This window comes from Leguminivora glycinivorella, chromosome 8 (genome assembly GCF_023078275.1).
Source record: "Leguminivora glycinivorella isolate SPB_JAAS2020 chromosome 8, LegGlyc_1.1, whole genome shotgun sequence".
NCBI classification, from domain to species: domain Eukaryota; kingdom Metazoa; phylum Arthropoda; class Insecta; order Lepidoptera; family Tortricidae; genus Leguminivora; species Leguminivora glycinivorella.
The window spans coordinates 2,744,159-2,765,444 of NC_062978.1; the positions used below are offsets into that span (position 1 = coordinate 2,744,159).

General features: G+C 37.7%; 1 protein-coding gene across 1 annotated transcript; it reads left to right on the forward strand.

Annotated features, from left to right (window-relative positions):
* Positions 1 to 11,996: 11,996 nt before the first annotated feature.
* LOC125228931 lies at positions 11,997 to 15,604 on the forward strand. The gene is made up of 4 exons (XM_048133650.1): positions 11,997 to 12,166; positions 12,558 to 12,698; positions 13,784 to 13,937; positions 14,801 to 15,604. Exons 1-4 carry the CDS (start codon positions 12,118 to 12,120, stop codon positions 14,922 to 14,924), a joined length of 468 nt encoding a protein of 155 aa, XP_047989607.1. The 5' UTR covers positions 11,997 to 12,117; the 3' UTR covers positions 14,925 to 15,604.
* The last annotated feature ends 5,682 nt before the right edge of the window (positions 15,605 to 21,286 follow it).

Genomic DNA, 21,286 nt, shown 5'->3' on the forward strand with positions numbered 1-21,286 from the left:
GGACATTTCGAGGGGACAACGTTTTTATCGAAATTATACCCTGTTACTGTTGATTTTAAAGTTCTTTTTCATCAAAAATACATTTTATACTACTTAAACTATGGTAGAAATGCATTACTTAATGTTACCCTCCTAGAAAAAAATTGTGGAAAAGTCCAACAAAACTTCGAATCGTGGAAGGGGACAGTACTACAGCGACATTTTACCATATTTTAAAACTTAATTTTAAGTACAAAAAATTGATTTATTATGCATTTTACTTGATAAATGATGCGTCTACTTAATATATTTCAATAAAAACTAACATTTACCCAGTTAAAACTTCAATCTTAAGAGTAAATCGCAAAAAATGTAAGGGGACATGCGAAAACTCGGGGGTACAACTTTAAATAGAAATGCCCGCTATCTAAATTTCTAAATCCCTGCCGGCCTAGCTGAAATGACAATCGGTGACGGCGATCGAAACGCAGTATATATCTAGCTCTGTCGCGCCAAAACGGAAGAGCGAGAGAGATAACTAGTTACGATATAGTACATTACGATACAAGTGCGTAAAAAAGGAAGTTCGAAACGAGTGGCGATAAATTAAAATTTCCTTTTCGCACGTGTATCGTACGACGTTTTTCAGTACAGATGAGCCTCTGAAGTTTCGACCTGGCATATAATGAACCACTTCTCGCACTAGTGCGTAAAAAAACCACCATCTGTACTGAAATAGTACATTACGATACAAGTGCGTAAAAAAGGAAGTTCGAAACGAGTGGCGATAGATTAAAACACGACCGAAGGGAGTGTTTTAAATCGACACGAGTTCCGAATTTCCTTTTCGCACGTGTATCGTACGACGTTTTTCAGTACAGATGAGCCTCCGAAGTTTCGACCTGGCATATAATGAACCACTTCTCGCACTAGTGCGTAAAAAAAACACCATCTGTACAGGGTGGCTAGCCGAATGGCACAATCGCTCACGAAACGCTCACGAAACGAAGCGCTAGTAGATATCTATCTCTATCGCGCTTGCGTATTGGCGCGACAGAGCCAGCGGCGTATCGCTTTCGTTTGGCGTCGGAGAAATGCCATTCGGCTACGGGGCCTGAAATGACAATCGTTGACGCTAGACGCCGATCGAAACGCAGTCTAGCTCTGTCGCGCCAAAACGGAAAAGAGCACTTTTTTTTATGAAGTGTGATATTTATAAAAAAAAACCGGCCAAGTGCGAGTCGGACTCGCCCACCGAGGGTTCCGTACCTACAGAACTATTAGGTACTTTTACATTACTCACATAAGTCTAAAGACTGGGCTAGGCTAGAAGTATAGGTTCTCTAATGAGCATAATTGTGTTTAGCGCCACCTCTCGACGAATTCGCGAACTAATTAGCACAGCTGCGTGAGGTCTTTTATAATGTTAACCAAATTCAACATTTTTTATTTTATTTTAAAGTAGGTGTTTTATGTAAAATTTCGTAGCTATAAATTATCCAGCCGATAAAGTTCGTTTGTCCCTTTCTATCACACCCATACGTCGGAAAGGGACAACCGAACTTTATCGGCTTGATAACTTAGTGTACGTTTATGAATAACGGGGTGAGTATTACCGTACTGTAAAAATGTAATGTATACGGATTAATGAATTTAATATAGATAGGTAATTATTGATATGTGTCTGTCGCAATAAGTATCTAATGATATACTTCACGTACCTACTTAGGTACTTATTTTAAAAACTCTAAAAATGTCTATTGAGTTTCTGTCGCAGACCACCATGTGGCTTCTGCATATTCTGCGCTGTGATAGAGTTGCCATAGTAGGTATGTATATATTGTATAATAGGCAATAAGAGGCAAAAAACATATTGTGCTAAAATATTTAAAATACCTACAGTCATTTCCGAAACGTGTGAATTCATGTCAATACTTTCTTTTATCAGTATTACACGGAGTAGGTAAACGTTTCGTGGCAGCGGCAGCGCACACTGCAGAGAGCGCACGTGGACACCGGCGCGGCGCCACAGAATATATAATAGCACAAGTAAAGAAGACCCACTGCTTTGATGTTTCCGAAATGCCGCCTTTTAAAACTAAAAAGCCAAAAATAATAAACCTTTCAATTCAGATTTCTTATCGTATTGCAATAAGCTAAACATCCAAATTATAAACAATTCAATTATTTTTGTAGTCGGTACCAGACCTGTTCGTCGCCTTGCTATTGCCTGTTTGACCCACCCAACCATACACAGGCTGGTACCGACTCCAAAAATAATTGAATTGTTTATAATTTGGATGTTTAGCTTATTGCAATACGATAAAAAATCTGAATTGAAAGGTTTATTATTTTTGGCTTTTTAGTTTCTCCGTGTTTTGTAACGCGCTTATTTTTGAAGGCGGTTTTATTTTTTGTTAAAAAGTTTATTTATTTGTTGATTTTTAGTGGTTCCTAGTGATATTATATGTATCAGTCCGAATACATGTACAGTAGTGAAAGAATTATCCTTTAACTCCTAACCATTGAGGAGTTGACCTTCCATCATCAGCTCAGTTGATTTTTAGTGGTTCCTAGTGATATTATATGTATCAGTCCGAATACATGTACAGTAGTGAAAGAATTATCCTTTAACTCCTAACCATTGAGGAGTTGACCTTCCATCATCAGCTCAGTTGATTTTTAGTGGTTCCTAGTGATATTATATGTATCAGTCCGAATACATGTACAGTAGTGAAAGAATTATCCTTTAACTCCTAACCATTGAGGAGTTGACCTTCCATCATCAGCTCAGTTGATTTTTAGTGGTTCCTAGTGATATTATATGTATCAGTCCGAATACATGTACAGTAGTGAAATAATTATCCTTAAACTCCTAACCATTGAGGAGTTGACCTTCCATCATCAGCTCAGCCACATAAAATTATTACCATCAGACGTAAATACTGGTGTACCTTTGAAAAATATACTAAAAACATTACATGTGCCTATAACATTTGAAGAGTTCCCTCGATTTCTCCAGGATCCCATCATCAGACCCTGACTTGGTGCCAATGGGACCATCTCGGGGTTATACCGGTTCGATCAAAAAAAAAATTTTGAAAATCGGTCCACGATTCTCGGAGATATCGAGTAACATACATACAAAAAAATAATAAAAAAAAAAAACATTCAGTCGAATTGAGAACCTCCTCCTTTTTTGAAGTCGGTTAAAAATACCTACAACATTCTTACAAAGAAACGAGCCGCACGTGCGCGGCGTCCGGTGATAGGGTTACCAATGGATCCAAACGAATTAATACTCACATTAAATGTTATATTATTATATTCAAGTCTTGAGTACTTTCTGGGTATATACGCTGTATTTATATATTTTTGTTCAAGGTTCCAACATCACAAGCCTTATTGAACTTTTCCGTGGGACTTAATCAGTAGTAGATCTGTATAAGAATATCTTTTGGTATTTATTTTATTCAATATGTCTTATTAGCCATTCATATTTAATTAAGTATTATTAGCCATTCCACCCGCGGACATCGCTTAAAAAACCTCGCGACGTAAAGTAACAATAGAAAGTGCGAACGTGCATTCCGTGAGAATGTGCGCCACCCCTGAGTAGGCCGCGAACTCGCGGCCACAGCTCGCGGCCGCCAGGATATACTTGTAGCGCGGCGATAGGATAGCGGAGTGAGCCGCCCCTGGCGGCGCCAGCGGACGCGTCTGTGTGCGTGAGCTAGGTATGCATACAACTACAACTGCTGTAGGCACCGCCCCCCCCCTCAGCGCGTCCTCTGCGGCGCGGCGATAATCACCTAGCCCTAAGGCCCTGGTTTCGGCGTCGTTTGGATGTGAGCCGCATGTGCCGCTGTGCCACACGCTGTCGGTCGCGGGTGCGTGGGTTTTCTGACCCTTGGTCACCCGTCGTCGGCGACGGAACTCAGAAGCTCTGGTAGACTGATTTTTGAACTGTTGTGTTGTGCTCTGATCAAAATGAATGCAAAAATACTTACATTGTAATTCTTAGAGGAAGAAGATTACACGCGACTTAATCCGTTTCCATATAAATATTGATATTACCCAAAAAAAGAGACAGTCAAACGATATTTTTGTATGAAACCGGCAAAAAGAAAGTGAAATTTTTAACTTGGTACTCAAACACTTGCATTGTAGTAAAGTAAAATTTACATCATATATTCGATTAAGTATATCGAAAACAGTTCACAGAAGTACAATTCATCCATTGAATTACTATGTACTAACATACTAGAAATTACGAGGTGCGGTCCAAATGTCTCCGGCCCGACAAATATGGCGGAAGAGTTTAAAAAAAGTATGGATATCATTGTGTTCGTCATTTATTCCACTTTTTTGGTGTATAGTTTCTTTAGGTGTCTGTTGGCTGTAGGTTTTTTTACGGTGTTTAGTGCTAGGTTAGTGCCCAAACTTTTATCGTGCTTACAGCGAGATGAGTGAAAAACCGTGAGTTCATGAAACTTGAGACCAGCATAGACACCGCGTAGCGAGTTTTTTGAATGCAATTGCTACTGTAGATGAAACCATGGTTATGTAAGACGATACTCTGTACAAAAGAAAATTAATGGAGTGACAACGTCATGGTGAAAAGGCGCCTAGAACAACCTCTGTCACAAAATGCACGAAAAAAGATAAAGGCTACGGTATTCTAGGGTTGTCACGAAATTCTAACGATTTACATAAAAGAAGGGTAGACTACGGTAAATAGCAGATGCTACGCAATATTTTTTGTCCAATTACGATAGCAGATTATGCAGAATAGTCTTTAAAAACTTAGCAGAGGCACAAGGGCATCTCCGCGACAATTTCCCCGTTCACGCTGCTTCATTTTACAAGGTTGCTATAACGAAATGTGTCTTCAAAAATATTCGGCACCTACCTTAATTCGAGACGTGACCCCAAGTGATTATTATTTGTTCTAAAAACTTAAGGTAGACTGAAGTAGAAAAAAAAAATCTTCGTTTGACGAAGTGACCCGTGCGGTTTAGGGCGATTTTAAGGACAAAAATCTTTATTATTTTTATTAGGTGATGGAGAAGCTTATAAAGAGATTTGAAAAGTGCGTTGTGACAGAGGAAGACTATATTAAAAAATAAAAATAAAATTGTAAAGATATGTAAGCCCTTTCTTTGTTAGGCCGGAAACTTTTGGACCGCACCTCGTACACCCCAAACAAAGTCTGTGCTCCGGCCGGCAGCGCGCGGCGCATGCGTGGGGAGGTACCGTGTCATAGAGTAAGACTTGACCAATGACCACCTAGACGCGACACTCTTAGTGTAGACCTTTTTTTATACTTTTTGTAAAATACTAACCCCCTTATTCATAAACGCACACTAAAGTTATCAAGCCGATAAAGTTCGTTTGTCCCTTTTCGGCGTATTGGTGTGATAGAAAGGGACAAACGAACTTTATCGGCTTGATAACTTTAGTGAACGTTTATGAATAAGGGGTAAGTAGTTTAATTTTAGCACTATCATACATTGTGCTATGTTTAAGTTCTACTAAGTGAAACAAAAATACATTATTGATTTTTTCATATACCTACTTTAATTGCCCTTGAAGAAAATCATAGGTTATTATTGTATGAAAATATCGATTACAACTCGTGTTAGAACTGTGTAGTATTCATAAGTATAACGTGAAATAAATTTAACATTTCTCTTTTATATATTACAAACAGAATAAAATCACAATTACTATACTTCATTACCTACATGTCAAGTCTGTGCGATTATGATGCGATTAATCTATGATTTCGTTCAACAAAATGGCAGCGATAGCTTCGCGTTTAAGGAGCGCGTCCCTTCATTGAAATAATTACTTAAATAAAGATCGATTAACATAGCGTGTATACTAACCGATGAAATGTGACACGTCAGTTTTATTCGATTTTCTCGTATGGCTTAAACAGCATCTTGTTGCGCAGGAAGGCATTTTTACATTTTATTTGTGTGCAGGCAGAAACATAAGTCCAATGGACTTATGTTTGTAGCGCAAACGTTTTGCTCGCAGTGTCCTCTCTAGTATTACCTCAATGAGTTTATCATTATCTTTAGTGAAGTCAGTCATTTTCCATATCAAGACGCCACCCGCCGTCCGTTGCTATTGTACAAAACGAATACAGACCGTCGCGTGCGGCGTGTGACCTTCGCCCGTCGAACCACCCGCCGCCGGCGACGTTTCAAAGAAACCACCCTCAAACATTTCCGAACAAAACATTCGAACGTCGTCAGTCGCGGACCCGCGTAAAAAAACACAACACGTTCTATGAACATTGGTCAAGTGTGAGTCGGTTTTCGACTTTTCCATACAAAGAACTCATGAGCGCCTGAACGACTGTGATGGCAAAGTTAACTTTTCGCACTTTCAAGACTTTACGTATATATCTCGGAAACGATAAGAGATAGAGCAAAATGGACTTCAGATTTGGGCTGTCGTTGGCACAAATTCTATGTTTTAGTCAACAGAGACCTTTTTTTGGACCGATTTGAACAAAATTTTGCTCAGTCCACTTACAAACGGTCTTAAGCGCCTCCTTTTTAGTAGGAACTTAAGTCATTTTGCCAAATGAAAAAAAAAATTGAACAATTTCTAAAAAGAAAAAGACAGAAATGAATTTCTTTCTACCTGTCCATCACGCTTACAAAATTTTAAGACGTTTAGTAACTGCTTGCAGCGTCAGTGAGTGAAAATCTTAATTTGAGTTTTTTCTCGTAAGTCCGACTTACGCTTGACTGTAGATTTCTAATAGGTTTTCCTGTAATCTACAGGTAGAGGGCTATCTCGTGTATTTTTTTGAAAATTTTACGCTAAGTAGTTTCGGAGATAAGGGGGGGGGAATGGTCATTTTTTGTCTATTTTCTTAAATTACTTCTAAAGTACCAAAATTAAAAATTAAAAAAAAATATGTTTCAAATGTTCATAAAATGCTCTTTCATTTGATATATAACACAATATAGTTTTAATAACTTTGATTTTTAATTTTCAAGTTTACCCCCCAAAAGTGACCCCTATGATTAAATTTAATTTAATTAAATTACATGTCCGTCATTGGGCCACAGGTTTACATATGTGTACCAAATTTCAAGTAAATCGGTCCAGTAGTTTTGGAGAAATCGGCTGTAACAGAGGGACAGACAGACACACGAGTGATCCTATAAGGGTTCCGTTTTTCCTCTTTGAGGTACGGAACCCTAAAAAAATATGCTATTTCTACTCAGAATTACTAGCTTTTTCAATCCTAGTAGTTAAAAAAATTGTCCCATACGATTTTTTCTTATTTTGTTACAATTTTCCGTACATGTCGTATGGGGTAACAATAGAGGAAAGTAACAAAAACCGGCCAAGAGCATGTCGGGCCACGCTCAGTGAAGGGTCCGAAGTTTCCCGTATTTTTTTTTCAAAACTATTCAACCTATAAAGATTGGAATGCAAAAAATCAGTCCCCACTTTACATATAGGGGTACCCTAACAAAACATTTTTTCCACTTTTTATTTTACCACTTTGTCGGTGTGATTAATACACATATTGATACCAAATTTCAGCTTTCTAGTGCCAACGGTCACTAAGATTATCCGCGGACGAACGGACGGACAAAAAAACTGAGGGTTCCTATGGAAATTCTGGGACACTTTTGTCTCCCAGTGAGATTAAAAGCTTGTTTGTACTCGTGATTTTGAGTACAATTGACCTAAAATTCCCTAAAACAATAAAAAAAAATATTGGTAAAAAAAAAGAAATGCTCAAAAGCGATAGCGATAAACTAGCTGCGATAACGATATTATTGTTGGCGTTTGTGCATTGGTACACGTACTCTCAAGGGCTGGGTGCGGACATCCCGCTCGCTCGATCGATAGGTAAAAGTACCTTCCGCGTTGTTGACCCAAGTCTGCTTTCACTCACTGGCTCAATGGGTTTTAGTTCACTTTCATTAATTCGACTGATGACGTGGCGCTTTCTGCAATAAATTAATAATTAGGTGATTAAAAATGTAAATAGTGGGCGAACTTGGTGTTGGTGGAAGGAAATATTTATTTACTTTTACGCCGTTATTATGCTGAGGTTAAACCATTTCGTGGCACCTTCTCGTTTTTATGTGTTCCTATTTGTAATATTTTTCTCTTTTGTGTGTTTACGAATAAAATTTATTCTATTCTATTCTATACCACATATGTTTTACTAGCTTTTGCCCACGGCTTCGCTCGCGTTAAATTCGAAAATTTCGGAATGCTCCATACAAACTTCCACCCCCCATTCTAGGGAAGTGGGGGATTAGAAAGAGACAAAAGGTACCCTATGTCACTCTTCATCCCTTCAACTATCTCCACTTAAAATATCACGTCAATTCGTCGCTCCGTTTTGCCGTGAAAGACGGACAAACAAACAGACACACACACACTTTCCCATTTATAAAATACTAGCTTTTGCCCGCGGCTTCGCTCGCGTTAGAAAGAGACATAAAGTAGCCTATGTCACTCTCCATCCCTTCAACTATCTCCACCTAAAAAATCACGTCAATTCGTCGCTCCGACGACGGACGTGTCCGTGAAAGACGGACAAACAAACAGACACACACTTTCCCATTTATAATATTAGTATGGATTAGTATTAGTATTAGTATTATTAGTATTAGTATTAGTATTAGTATTAGTATTAGTATTAGTATTAGTATTAGTATTAGTATTATAACCGTATATATTAGTATTAGTATTAGTATTAGTATTAGTATTAGTATTAGTATTAGTATTAGTATTAGTATTAGTATTAGTATTAGTATAGTATTAGTATAGTAAGTATTAGCTAGTATGGATTATAACCGTTATACATTGCGCGCTAAGGCAGTTTGCAAGTAGTAAGACCGGTCAAGTTCTCAGAAAACAGTTATTTTCTGTACGTTGGCTAATTTTTTTTTATAGTGGTAGGTAGTGGTACTTCAGATAATATCTAGGCAGTTTTGACCGCGCTGGCTATTCTTAGAAGTCGACCAGCCGCTAGCTATTTAGCTAGCCGACCGGGAGGTCCTCGAGTTCCTTGACTTATATGTAGGTAGATTAAGGTCTAAAAAAAACCGGCCAAGTGCGAGTCGGACTCGCCCGTCGAGGGTTCCGTACAAACTTTCTCTACCTAGTTAAAATAATCTCATCTTTTCATATAACTCTAATGACTTGACTAGAAGACAAAAGTATAGGTGTACTAATGAGCATTATTCACAGAGAACCTCCTATAGAGTAGCAATCTTGTATATTTTGTTCGCGATACGAGTCACCAGTGCCAGGGGTGCGAGGAGCGGGCGGGGAATGTGTTAAGCGCGCTGTGATTGGCCGTTTCAAGGACGGCGGGCAGTCGCGCCAGATGAAAGGGACTGTCCCTCTACTGACGCGTAAGTGGCCAATGTAAGTTGACCTATGCCGGCTCTGAATAAATTATAAATATGACTTTTACGTGGAATGTAATGACGTCTGTTTTTAAATTTGAGCTTCTTGTTACCTTTCCACACCATTTCACACTACAGGTGGACATCTTTAAGACATCAAAATACCCTTTTTCAATTTTTTTACTGCGAAAAACACGCGCTGCTTTCGGGTCTGTTACTTGGTCGCTACTGATCGGGCACGGCGAGCGCCCACGCTTATATCAGTGCAAATACTAGGAAGGCTGGCGACCGCGAGTCGTCTTGTAATGGATGTCTATAGGGGTTGGTCTGTGGCATTATTGTGTAAAGCGCCATCTCTCGGTGAATTCGCTAACTAATTTGCGCGACCTGTATAGTATGTTGAGTTTTTCAGGGATATTTCTTTATAATGTTAACCGATTTAAACAATTTTTACTTTATTGGAAAGAAGATGGTTCACGTAACATCTTGTATTAATTTGAAGTACGATATACATCCGCAAGGGTGGGTAAATTGAAAATTAAAATTTGAAAAGTTTTTTGTGAATTAAAAAAAGTTTTTAAAATACAAACACAATTATATTTTTCCTGTAATATTTAGCATAAAACCAATGTTTTCTAAAATTTTCGTAATTTTTCGTTGGTAAACTTCGGAGATAAGGGGGGGACTTTGATCCCGTGGGAGTATTTTTTTTTTGGGCCCGGGGTACTTTTTACATTTTCCTTCAAAATTCTTTGTTTTTCCACAACAAAAAAATTATAAAAAATAGTTTATTTACGTTCAATTGGCGCTCTTTCTAACGATACCCCACTTGACCTAGTAACTTGAAATTTACAGTTTGCCCCCTTTTCATTTTGGCCATTTTCTACAATTAAAATTAATATATTTAAAAAAAAATCTACGTTCTATTTGTAGAGGTTTACAATGTTAATAACTATTCTAAATTTCAAGTTGATAGCGTTATAGTTCTCGAGATATTTAGGAATGTGACAGACGGACAGACAGACGGACAGAGTCGCACCATAAAGGTTCCTGTTGTACCTTTTTGGTACGGAACCCTAAAAATGATCTGTAATAAAGTTACTCTATGGGCCACTTCCCCCTTCTGTCACGTCAATCATGTCATACTTGTGACAACATTTACATCATCCCAACTTCTCAAAAGATCAGATTGCTTGCAAATTATCGATTGCCGTATAATTTAACTTATTTAACGATGTTTGGCAACGTTCGTGAAAGATTATTTTATGGGGTCATTGATCTCCTTGACTCCATATCACTAGAAAGCCTAAATTTGTACGATAAAATAACTGACAATTTAATAACAACATTAAGGTTACAATTCTCTAAACCAAGATGCGGTGATAAATTCATGGTGTGATATGACTTTTTAAATAAAGTTTGGAAACAAGCAAAATTTTTAGTTCTTGATCTTTCTGATACAGGATTAGAAAACGCGAAAGAGAGGGCGAAGAGACAGCAAAGGCGACAAAGCACAACAAGATGAGGTCAAAGAGAAAGGAAAGGAAAAGGTTGTCACTTTTAATTAGATACTTAATAAATACGACCTTTAAATCTTCAAGAAAATAGCGTACACCCATCTTAAAGGCCGGCAACGCACCTCCAACACCTCTGGTGTTTCTTGTGTCCATGGGCGGCAGTGATCGCTTACCATCAGGCGACCTGTCTGCTCGTTTGCCTCCTATCCCATTAAAAAAAAAAAACACTAAATAGCCGAAAAAAGACAGATTAAGTATCATAATGAAGCCGATTAAACTGGCGACGAAAAAACTTGGTCGTAGAAAAGCCGCCAGTAGTGGAGCACGTGGGCAGGAGCTTCTTCCCAATTCGACAGCGACGTTTAAAATTTGCAGGAAGAAGCCAATGCTTCACTTCAATAATGGACCAATGACCAGAAGTACAGTCACCGTCATAAAGAAGTGATGATTTCTGTACCGTGTCACTTTTAATCGTTTGACAATTTTGTATTACACTTCAAACAAGACAATAATATGACAAGGTACAGAAATCATCACTTATTTATGCCGGTGACTGTTCATACAAACTTACAAAGGTTTATACATATGTATTACACAACTTGTAACAAATTTAAACTGCAAAACCTAACTACCTAACCTAACTGCCTAATTGCACCTATTGTATTTCCTTACAATAAAATATGAATTCATTATTTTGTTATTTACTTTACTAAATACACAAATCGTCGTGGAAATTTGTACATACTCTTAAAGGCCAAACCAGACAGGTACATTTTTCACCACGCTGTCTCCTGTTTACAGTTTCCATTGTTTTCGTGTTCACAAATTGCAGTCCGTTTTCAGGTTACAGCCTATAGAGCTAACGCACTACTGAACCGAGCAACACAAGAAAAAAGGTATATATCTCATTCTCGCTTCCACGTACCCATTACGTTAGTTCGGTTCGGTCGTGTGTTACCAGTGCTATTACAGTCCGCGTTTGTATCGGTAAAGTGCTAGGCAGTATGGCCTAAGGCCGTAGCCTGATAGAACAAAAAAAAATGACTGTCAAATTGACTTTGACAGTGACAGTACATACACCGCTTGACTTGAGCACCGCTTCGTTGAGGCTTCGCTTCGCTTCCTACTACATATTTCGTTAGCCGATTTTGGCCGTTGCTAGCAAAGTTTATTAAGTTTAAGTAATTTCCTTTATTGTCTGTAAAAAAAGAAAGATGAAATACTTCTTAACATTAATTGTTTTAGTATCAACATTAAGTAAATGTAAGTATACAAACTGCTATTCACTTCAAACGTTTGTTTGGGTGTGGTGCTTTTATGTTATTGTTAACTTTACACAGATAATGATGTATTAACTTTACAACGTAACTTAACAAGCAGTTTTATTATTGAAATTGAAACGGAGTGGATATTGGTCATTGTATTATTTTCTACTTGTCGGTAGCTTTCATATAACGTGCTACATCTAAATGCATTTATTTAAGAGATAAGATACTTTATTTGCATACCATATATAACATACATGGACCTTGATAAGGGTGTAGCATAGTACAAGTGTTAATGTTACTTTATGAATTGTATGTGTATTACCAGATAATAATAAAAACACTATGATTACTTGTTTAATTTGATCCTTATAAGATTTTTTTTGTAGGTTTAGCTATCTGGTGTTACCAATGCACTGGGGCAACCCCGGGTTGCTCGACACCCTTCAACTGGCGTGGCATCGGGTACCTGGGTCAGCCATGCTTGGACAATGATGATATCTGCGTTAAACTTATTGAGAGGAAAGGAGGTAGGTCCTATAGCTGCAAGTTCAGGTCTTGGACTATCTACAGTCTACCAAAAAGTACAAATAAGGGTCCCCCCACATCTAGCGTCTCACGAGCGTAGCGTCGGGCCAACTGTATGGAAAAAGACGTCGCGTCGACGCGTCAGGCTTTGCCCATACAGTTGGCCCGACGCGACGCTCGCGAGATGCTAGATTTAGGGGGACCCTAAAAGTGTCAAACTGTAGCACTGTAGTGTTGCTGTTGTCACTTTTAAATCAATATATGTTATATGTTAGATATGGGATGACACTATGATGTTGTTACTTGTTAATGTCTTGTCTATTTTGCCAGGCTGTGTGTAACAAATATTAAAACAGAACATTCCTACACAGATTGACTGTCCCACAGTATCTAAGCTCAAGAAACCTGGTAGCTTGTAGGGTACTTGGAATGATATTTGATGTATAAATACTTTAATACATAGAAAATAGCAAAGCCTTATTAACGTCTGTGATTACCCACTAAAAAATATTCAGATGATAAATTAATATTATATGTTTCGCAACATTGTCATCATCATTCTCTTGAAATAAATTTAAAAGTGGAAAATGTCTGCCTTGGGTGAGACTTGAACTCACGGCCTCTGGATCGATACTCCAGCGCTCTACCAACTGAGCCATCCAGATCCAGAGGCCGTGAGTTCAAGTCTCACCCAAGGCAGACATTTTCCACTTTTAAATTTATTCTAAGCCTAACGGCATCGATTGCAGACGTTTCTGCTAATCAGAAGTTAAAATCATTCTCTTGCCCTTATCCCAGTCACTTGGGGTCGGCGCAGCATGTCTTTCTCTTCCATACATCTCTGTCACTCGTCATCTCATCATTAACTTGTTTTAGTTCCATATCATGTCTCACACAGTCCATCCACCTTCTTCCTTCGGTTTTCCTCTCCCATTACTTCCACCACCTTCCACATTCATTTGTAATATCTTAACTTTTGCAACATTGTCATGAAATATAAATATGGTACCTGCTAACGCAATTCATACCTATATTATTACAAAAAGAATCAAAATTGAGTTGACTAACAAATATCATCCATTTGCAGCGCAAGAAGTGATTACAAGAGACTGCCTGAGCAACTTCAGAGCGTTCCGGACGGACATTCCTGCCGACACTTACGAGGGCTGCAGGCCGGCCGCTAAAGATGTCAACTTAGCCAACTACGTCAACAACACTATTAAAGAACTTGATGTTAAACGGTGGGTATTCTTTTGTAGCTTTTAAACTAAGACTTTTCTTTCTGCTGGTTTCTCCACACACAGTATAACCAAAGACATATGTAACTCCTTATAGACGGATAAAGTCTAAGAAAAAAAAGTACATCAAAGCCCTAGAGAAAATGGTATGGTGGCCTAGATGGCGTTACACCTTTGGGGAACGCTCTACTAGATGGCACATATATTAATATTTGACATTTTAACACAAGTCAAGCTAACAAAATGGGCCAAATTGTCAAAACTGAGGTTCAAAAGTTTTAAGCTTGTGTCGAGAGATGGCAGTCTATGCACTGTGATTACACATTTTACTTTGACAGTAACTCTCTATAATACTCCATCATTTCGCGATAAGAATATCAAAACATTTAGAGTGAAAGAGAAGCCGTCGTCGCATACTGTATATCAGAGCACAAAAGAGGAAATTGACCATTTTTTTATCTCGACAGTGGCCGATAGCAGCCTACTCAATGAATTTAATTTTAACGGATCAATCATGCTTTTCAGTACAAAAAGTTGTATTTAGAGAATACAGTTGTTGATCTCCGTTTCGATTAAATAGTTCTAAAAGCAAATTTTTGTTGTAATCAAGAAATCATATTATTTCATAAATTACTGTTCTCCCAATCACACTTGAAATAATTGTTCGTGTTGGTCCTAAATATTTGACAGTTCTTTTTCAGTACAGAATGGTGTTTTTTATCGCACTAATTTTTGTCAGGGCAAAACATCAGAGGGCCATCGCCACTCCTTTCGTGCCTTTTTCCGCACTTGTAATGTACTACTACTACTTTGTCATCCGACTCCTATGGTTCGACCCAAGTGACTTTACATAATATATGTTCCAGAGAATGGTACGACGAGACGACATGGTGCTTCTGCTTTTTGGATCACCGGTGCAACGCGGCGCCGGACTCAAGGGCGTGGCCAATGCTGTTCGCTGCGGCGCTATTGTTCGCCCGACTACAATGATGTCACTCGTAGCGTTTTCACATTATCATGGCGGATGTTAGATTCTATGGTATAAAGTGTACTAGCTTTTGCCCGCGGCTTCGTTCGCGTTTAATTCGGAAAAATTGCGGAATGCAGCATACAAACTTCCACCCCCCAATTTAGGGATGTACCCCTAGTTAGAAAGTGACAAAAAGTAGCCTATGTCACTTTTCACCCCTTAAGTATCTCCACTTTAAAAAAATCACGTCAATTAGTAGCTCCGTTTTGCCGTGAAAGACGGACAAACAAACAGACACCCACACTTTCCCATTTATAATATTAGTATGGATAATATTAGTACATTTAGCAGTGCCAATGTAAACAATGTATTTATACTTTTTGTACAACATTATCAATTCATCACTATAGTCAGCAGTTTTAAATTTAAATATTTATCAGATAATATCGCGTTGGAAAATGTGAAAACGCTCATGATATCTTCGTAGGAATGTAGGACAGGAATCTCTTTAGTTTTAAGTAGGTCCATATTTCTTTTTCAAATGAGACAAAAATCTGAACTTGGACTTTGTAGAAATATCTTGGTTTATAAAAGGCCTAGAAAATAGTTTAGGCAAAATATTCCGTCCAATCAATAACAAGGCTGTAACCCAATATTTTTAAGTTTAACATTTATGCACTATTAAATATTTGTATAATTGGTACTTTTTTTTTGACAAATTACCGGAGATCGGTATAACTATTTTGTAACTAAGCCCCCCCATCTAGCGTCTTGCGAGCGTAGCGTCGGGCCAACTGTTTGTATGCGACGCGGTGTCTTTTTTTCCATACAGTTGGCCTGACGCTGCGCGAGACGCTAGATGGGGGGAGAGGCCTAAGCTCTTACAGAGTGTCGCCAATGTGGCAAGTACCTAGAGGATTCAGTATAATAGGCAGCTGTAGTCAGTAGTTTATTTCCATAACAGAAGAGTCTTTTGCACATGAAGCATGGAACTTCAAATTAAGCTATCCTTGGAGCCACGTTGTAACAGTTGTTTTAGAATGTAGAATGTATGTTAATCGCGTCTTACCTTGTGCTTTGGTGATATTTTCTCCCCCCTGGCCAATATGACGTGTAATTTTTTGGAACTAGGGCTCCCGGTCGTGACCGTGTATCGTGAACACGTAGCCGTACGCACGTTGCCGTGATACACGGCAACGGATTTCTGGTTCGTTCGTCACGTGAAAATAAATCACGTGAAATTAGGGTACGTACGTTCGTAGATCCGTCCGTACGTACGTACGAATTCACGTGACACGCCCGTTCGGTCCGCCAGCGGCGTTTCATGAGAGAAGATAAGATCGGATGCAGTCTCTATAAGTTATGAATAAAAATGTAGGTATCGTGAGGTTATATCTTAATTACTTTTGAATTAAAATTTATATTCAATACTGCGGTTTTTCAAATATTAATATGTAAGTAATAAATAAATATAACCAAATAAACGATCCGGGGTTTCCGATAGGCTTAATTTAGAAGTGGTTATAAAAATACCAACGATATGGGTAGGTAACCTTTTGTAAGGGTAACTGCTAGATTTGGTAACCGTTTCAGATAAAGTTTCCTTCCAGTCATTTGAGTTTTTTACTCTATCCAAAGGTTTTCAACAGTTATAATTCTAAATTCGACTTATTATTAAATAACCACTGTTAGCATTGTCTCTACGCTACAACCGACGCTTCGAGTACAAATTCAAAAAATGCTTATACTTTCACTAAAATATTACTTTTATGTTTATTAAAATGGCACTATACCATGACTATACCTTATCCTTTGTTAAGCTTATCTGTTGAGTGGTTGTGGTTGAAAAATACCATGCGTTAACGTGGTAATATGGGCTTAACCGTGCACCGTGATACCCTTGAATCTGCTTATTATGTGTCTGCAATGTTCGTTGACAAAAACTCTCTAGTTACCCTCTGATTAATAAGATTTAATAGGAAGATAAGTATTCACGGTACCATTCAATTATTGATGCAAGGAGTAAGACATTTGTCAATTTAGTATAAAAATTAAGAATGTGACGATAGGATGACATCCACGGAAACGTAATTTTAACACATACCTAGTTAATAATTATGTTATACATTTTACGCGAACTTACTTAACTGTTATAGCCACTATTTAATTAGGTAATTAGTGTAATTACGTTATATAGTAATAAGATTGATGGTAGTAAAAAAAGTCTACTTTAAGAGGGTTCAAGGCGCAGGATTATCATTTTATTAAGATGTAAACACTGTTTTATGACTGATATATTGTTTCAAAAATAATAAATAGGCACTGCTTAATAAAGTGAGCTTCGTTATACTATTTACATGCAATAACTTTAAAATTATTTTTTCATGGTATTTAAACTTAGACCTTTGCTGCTTTCATTTACTTATTATGGATTACACCTATTTAAAAAATTGACTTACTCGTTTGATGTCGTAACAGTAACAGCAGATTTCAAATGAACTGACGTCAAATGCCTCGCGATAGATCCTGTAGTACCATGACGACACGGAAACTCATTGTTTGTCCGATCCTTGCAGAGACTACATAAAGTTGAATCTCCGACTCTGGTGGCATATCTCCACATCAAACTTTTCTTCGTTGTTAAGAGTTTCAAACATTAACAGTAACAATACAAAAAATTAACAAAACAACAAGACAATAACTTTTAAATTCACCGCTAAAGTAAAATGTCAAGGCCTTCAAGTGTTGATCAACTGGGATCTTACAAGTGACTAATTGAAATAAACTAAACTAAAATTCTAAACTGCCTCATCCAGATTAAATAAAAAATCCTAAAATGTAAAAATAACACATCGCTCACTTCACTCAGCTTCACGTACAAAAGGCTGCTCGTAAATTTTACTGTCTTTATTACCACGTGGTGGAACTGCGCTTATTATTTGCAAAATACCACCACAGTAAGATAGCTGAGCTCGTTCGTCAAACAATACAGTGCTATAAAGGAATATACTATCTAAAAGTATTATTTAATGTACCGAAACTGATAAGAACTGCAGCTGTCATTTTTTTTGTCTTAGCCGTGGCCCCGCGCACATGTGTGCATATTTTTTGCCTGGAGTATAATAGTCATCATAAACTTGCTCTTTTGTTCACCTACACTCCTGTTTGTCTTGTTTACATTTAAGATTACGTTATATGCTTACATAAGAGCAAGCTTAAATATTAATTAATTAAAGCCACTTGGTAGGTTTTCATTTTCATACATAATAAATGAAAGAATAAATGTGAAAACCTTAAGAATAACATAATAATGCTTGACCAGAAATATATGGCTAAGCGTCGTGTTGCTGAATTTCATCAGAACTATTGTCCCGGATCCGTAAGTTCACATTTTTGACACATTTGTTTTGAAGTACATATGTTGCGATGTGGCTAAGGCGTATCGTTTGCCAAATCTAACGATTAATTTCGAATTGGTTGAATCGATTAGGCCCTATGGACAAGGAGGCGCTTAAACAAATATACGATTTCTATCAACTTACTGAAATGTCATTTGAATCGAAATTACACTCTGCCACAGCACTAGTTTAAAAATAAAAATTAATGATAAATGGTTTAATAAGTAAATCTTGCGTTATAAATTAATATCGTAAAATACTTACTAACGAAGATCCGCAAAAATGTAACATGTTTTAGATTATGTTTAAAGTAAGGGAAATATTATTTTTCTACTCGTCGATTGTAATCTGTCAATTAGGACACCACAGACTAAACTATAAGTGCTAACTTTTCAGTGTTGGATACTCTATGGCAGTTCCGACTCAACTATAATAATATATGTACTTAATCTCATTATAGTTGACTTTAAGTTAACTGTAATAATTTCAAAAATAGAACATCATACAACTTATATACTAATTTGCGATACCTGGCAAATTTTTCTGCATCTGAAATACATTTTTTTTATTTGTGGCGTTATCGGCCAATCAGAGACGGTTGTTACAAATAATTGGTTACTAGGTAATTCGATGTTGATACAACGGTGAACGACGCTATTAACATTAATTTAAACTTGCATGAATGATGATATTTCCGTCCATTGATGATGAAGATGATGACTCGTAGAAAAAGTATTGTATACAATAGTGATATAATTAAGTTTTTCACTCTCGTACCGTACTGTTAGGCCACTCAGCAAAGCTTCGTGGCCTAAACATGGTACTCGACTGAAAAGCTTTGTATTATATCGCGATTGTATAAAATACTATTTTAAGTACTTGATTTTTTTAACCATTATTACAGGATTTTACGTTTTGTGGACGCTGTCATGTGTGAAAAAGAGGTTCTTACACTTCTTACAGCTCTGGGACAATAGTTACTCCATACTATACTAAACTGTCACCACATACAGTTTTAAGTTAGTGTCAAGTATTTGAGGATTCTGACGGCACATGTCAAAAAATAAACAATATTAAGACGTAACGTAACACAGGTTGACATTTACCATACAGGTATATAGATAGTGTAAGGCATCGGACAGTTTGCTAGTTTTAATTTCAATAAAATCGGAAACAGAATAACGCCGTAAATCACTTAATCTTCTCTTATAAAATAAACTCCCGGGGAGCCGCGTCTGTCTGTGTGTTCGTGATAAACTCAAAAACTGAACGGGTTTTCATATGGTTTTCACTTATGAATAGAGTAATTCTTGAGGAAAGTTCAGGTATATAATTTGTTAAAGTTTTGTTTGAATTGGTTGAAATATGACGATATTTTCTAATCGAGTTGGACAAAATCCCGCTGGCTGAGAGCTTTAATCGAAAACGCTGCCGAAACCGTTTGAGCTATATCAAAATAATGTATTGGAAAATTGTGTCTCTCTAATAGGTCTACAAAAAAGTCCGCGATGGCATATGTCTATCTTTTACGGATAACTTATTATAACAATTTTTATCATAATCCCCGTGCGTAGCCGGGGAGGGCCGCTAGTTATATGTATTGTATAAAAATCGAAGCAAAACATAAATATAAGTTTAATTCATATGTAAAAAAAATTTCGTCCAGTATTAAGTATAGGTATTAAGTGATAATTCAATAATAGTCATGATTTGGTTTTCTCCCGGGCGAGTTAAATCTACAAAACGTACGATAAGTACTCTGCACACGAACTTAGTTCGGGCGGCGGCGTGTCACGGCCCGCGGCGTGTCACGTGAATCCGGGCGCTAAGGCAAGTACGTACGTACGTGCGTACGAGGTACGTACCTTGCCGTGTTCGTGAAATTCGTGATCTTAGTACCGCCGGTGTTAAGATCACGTAGCTACGGTTCGGCGTGAATCACGTGTATCCAGAGCCCTAGCTCTTGGCCGGTTTTTTATACATACATTGTTCAAAATATTATTATTTTATTTTCAAAAATGACTTAGCGCCTCCAGAAGGCCCCCTCTAACCCTTGCAACACGAGTCCACCTCACACTTGGCCGGTTTTTAAGTGTTATGGCTCGTCTATGATTTCGCCAACGTCAAAGTTTAGGAGGCACGCGTTTTTTGAAGACAGTTGGCCGGTGAGCTCTACATTTGCCAAATTTGCCGCCTTTTTTCAGTGCCATGATTAGGTTGACCGTCTATAACCGACTATCCGTGTACACGTGATGAGGGCAAACTAAAAAAATCTTTGAGAATGAAAAATAACCGACTGCACACAGCTCTTTTTTCTCACTTGATGGTCTCATCGGAAGATCAGCGCTGGAAGTCACCAGCAACGGCAGCAACACGCTGAGATGAGGCCATTTCGTGGCACTTCATTCTGTTCTGTTCGTGTTGTAATGTGTAATTAATCTTGACTATGTCCATGAATAAATTATATTATATTCTATTTTATTCTGTTCTCTTTGCACTGCACAACGCATGCAAGTTCTAACTGTAAAAGTTGATATAAAAATTGCTCAGAAATATGATTTTTTCTTTATGTTAGTGTAAGAAAAAAATACACGTGATATGTTCCAAACCCCCCAACCCCCCATGGTGATATTTGGTGATTTTTTCATGACCCCCTCCCCCCCTATGCAGTATGACGCGATTAATGGACGCCCCCTAAGTTAATTTGACAGGTGCACACCATGTGTTGATATCTGCATACGTGCTGTATTATAATTATTATAGAGACCCATACAGCTTGGCAAAACAGGAAAATTTAAAAAGTGGCAACTTGGTAGTGTCGCGTGTCGTCCCGATTTATAAAAAATATTGATTTGAAAGGGACGAAAATACGATGTTGCCAATTTTTGCAGGCTGTATGAGAGACGTGTCAAACGATTGGTTCACGCTATCAGTGTCCTCTGGTCTTTTTAAGTACAGTCACTGGCATAAATAAGTGATGATTT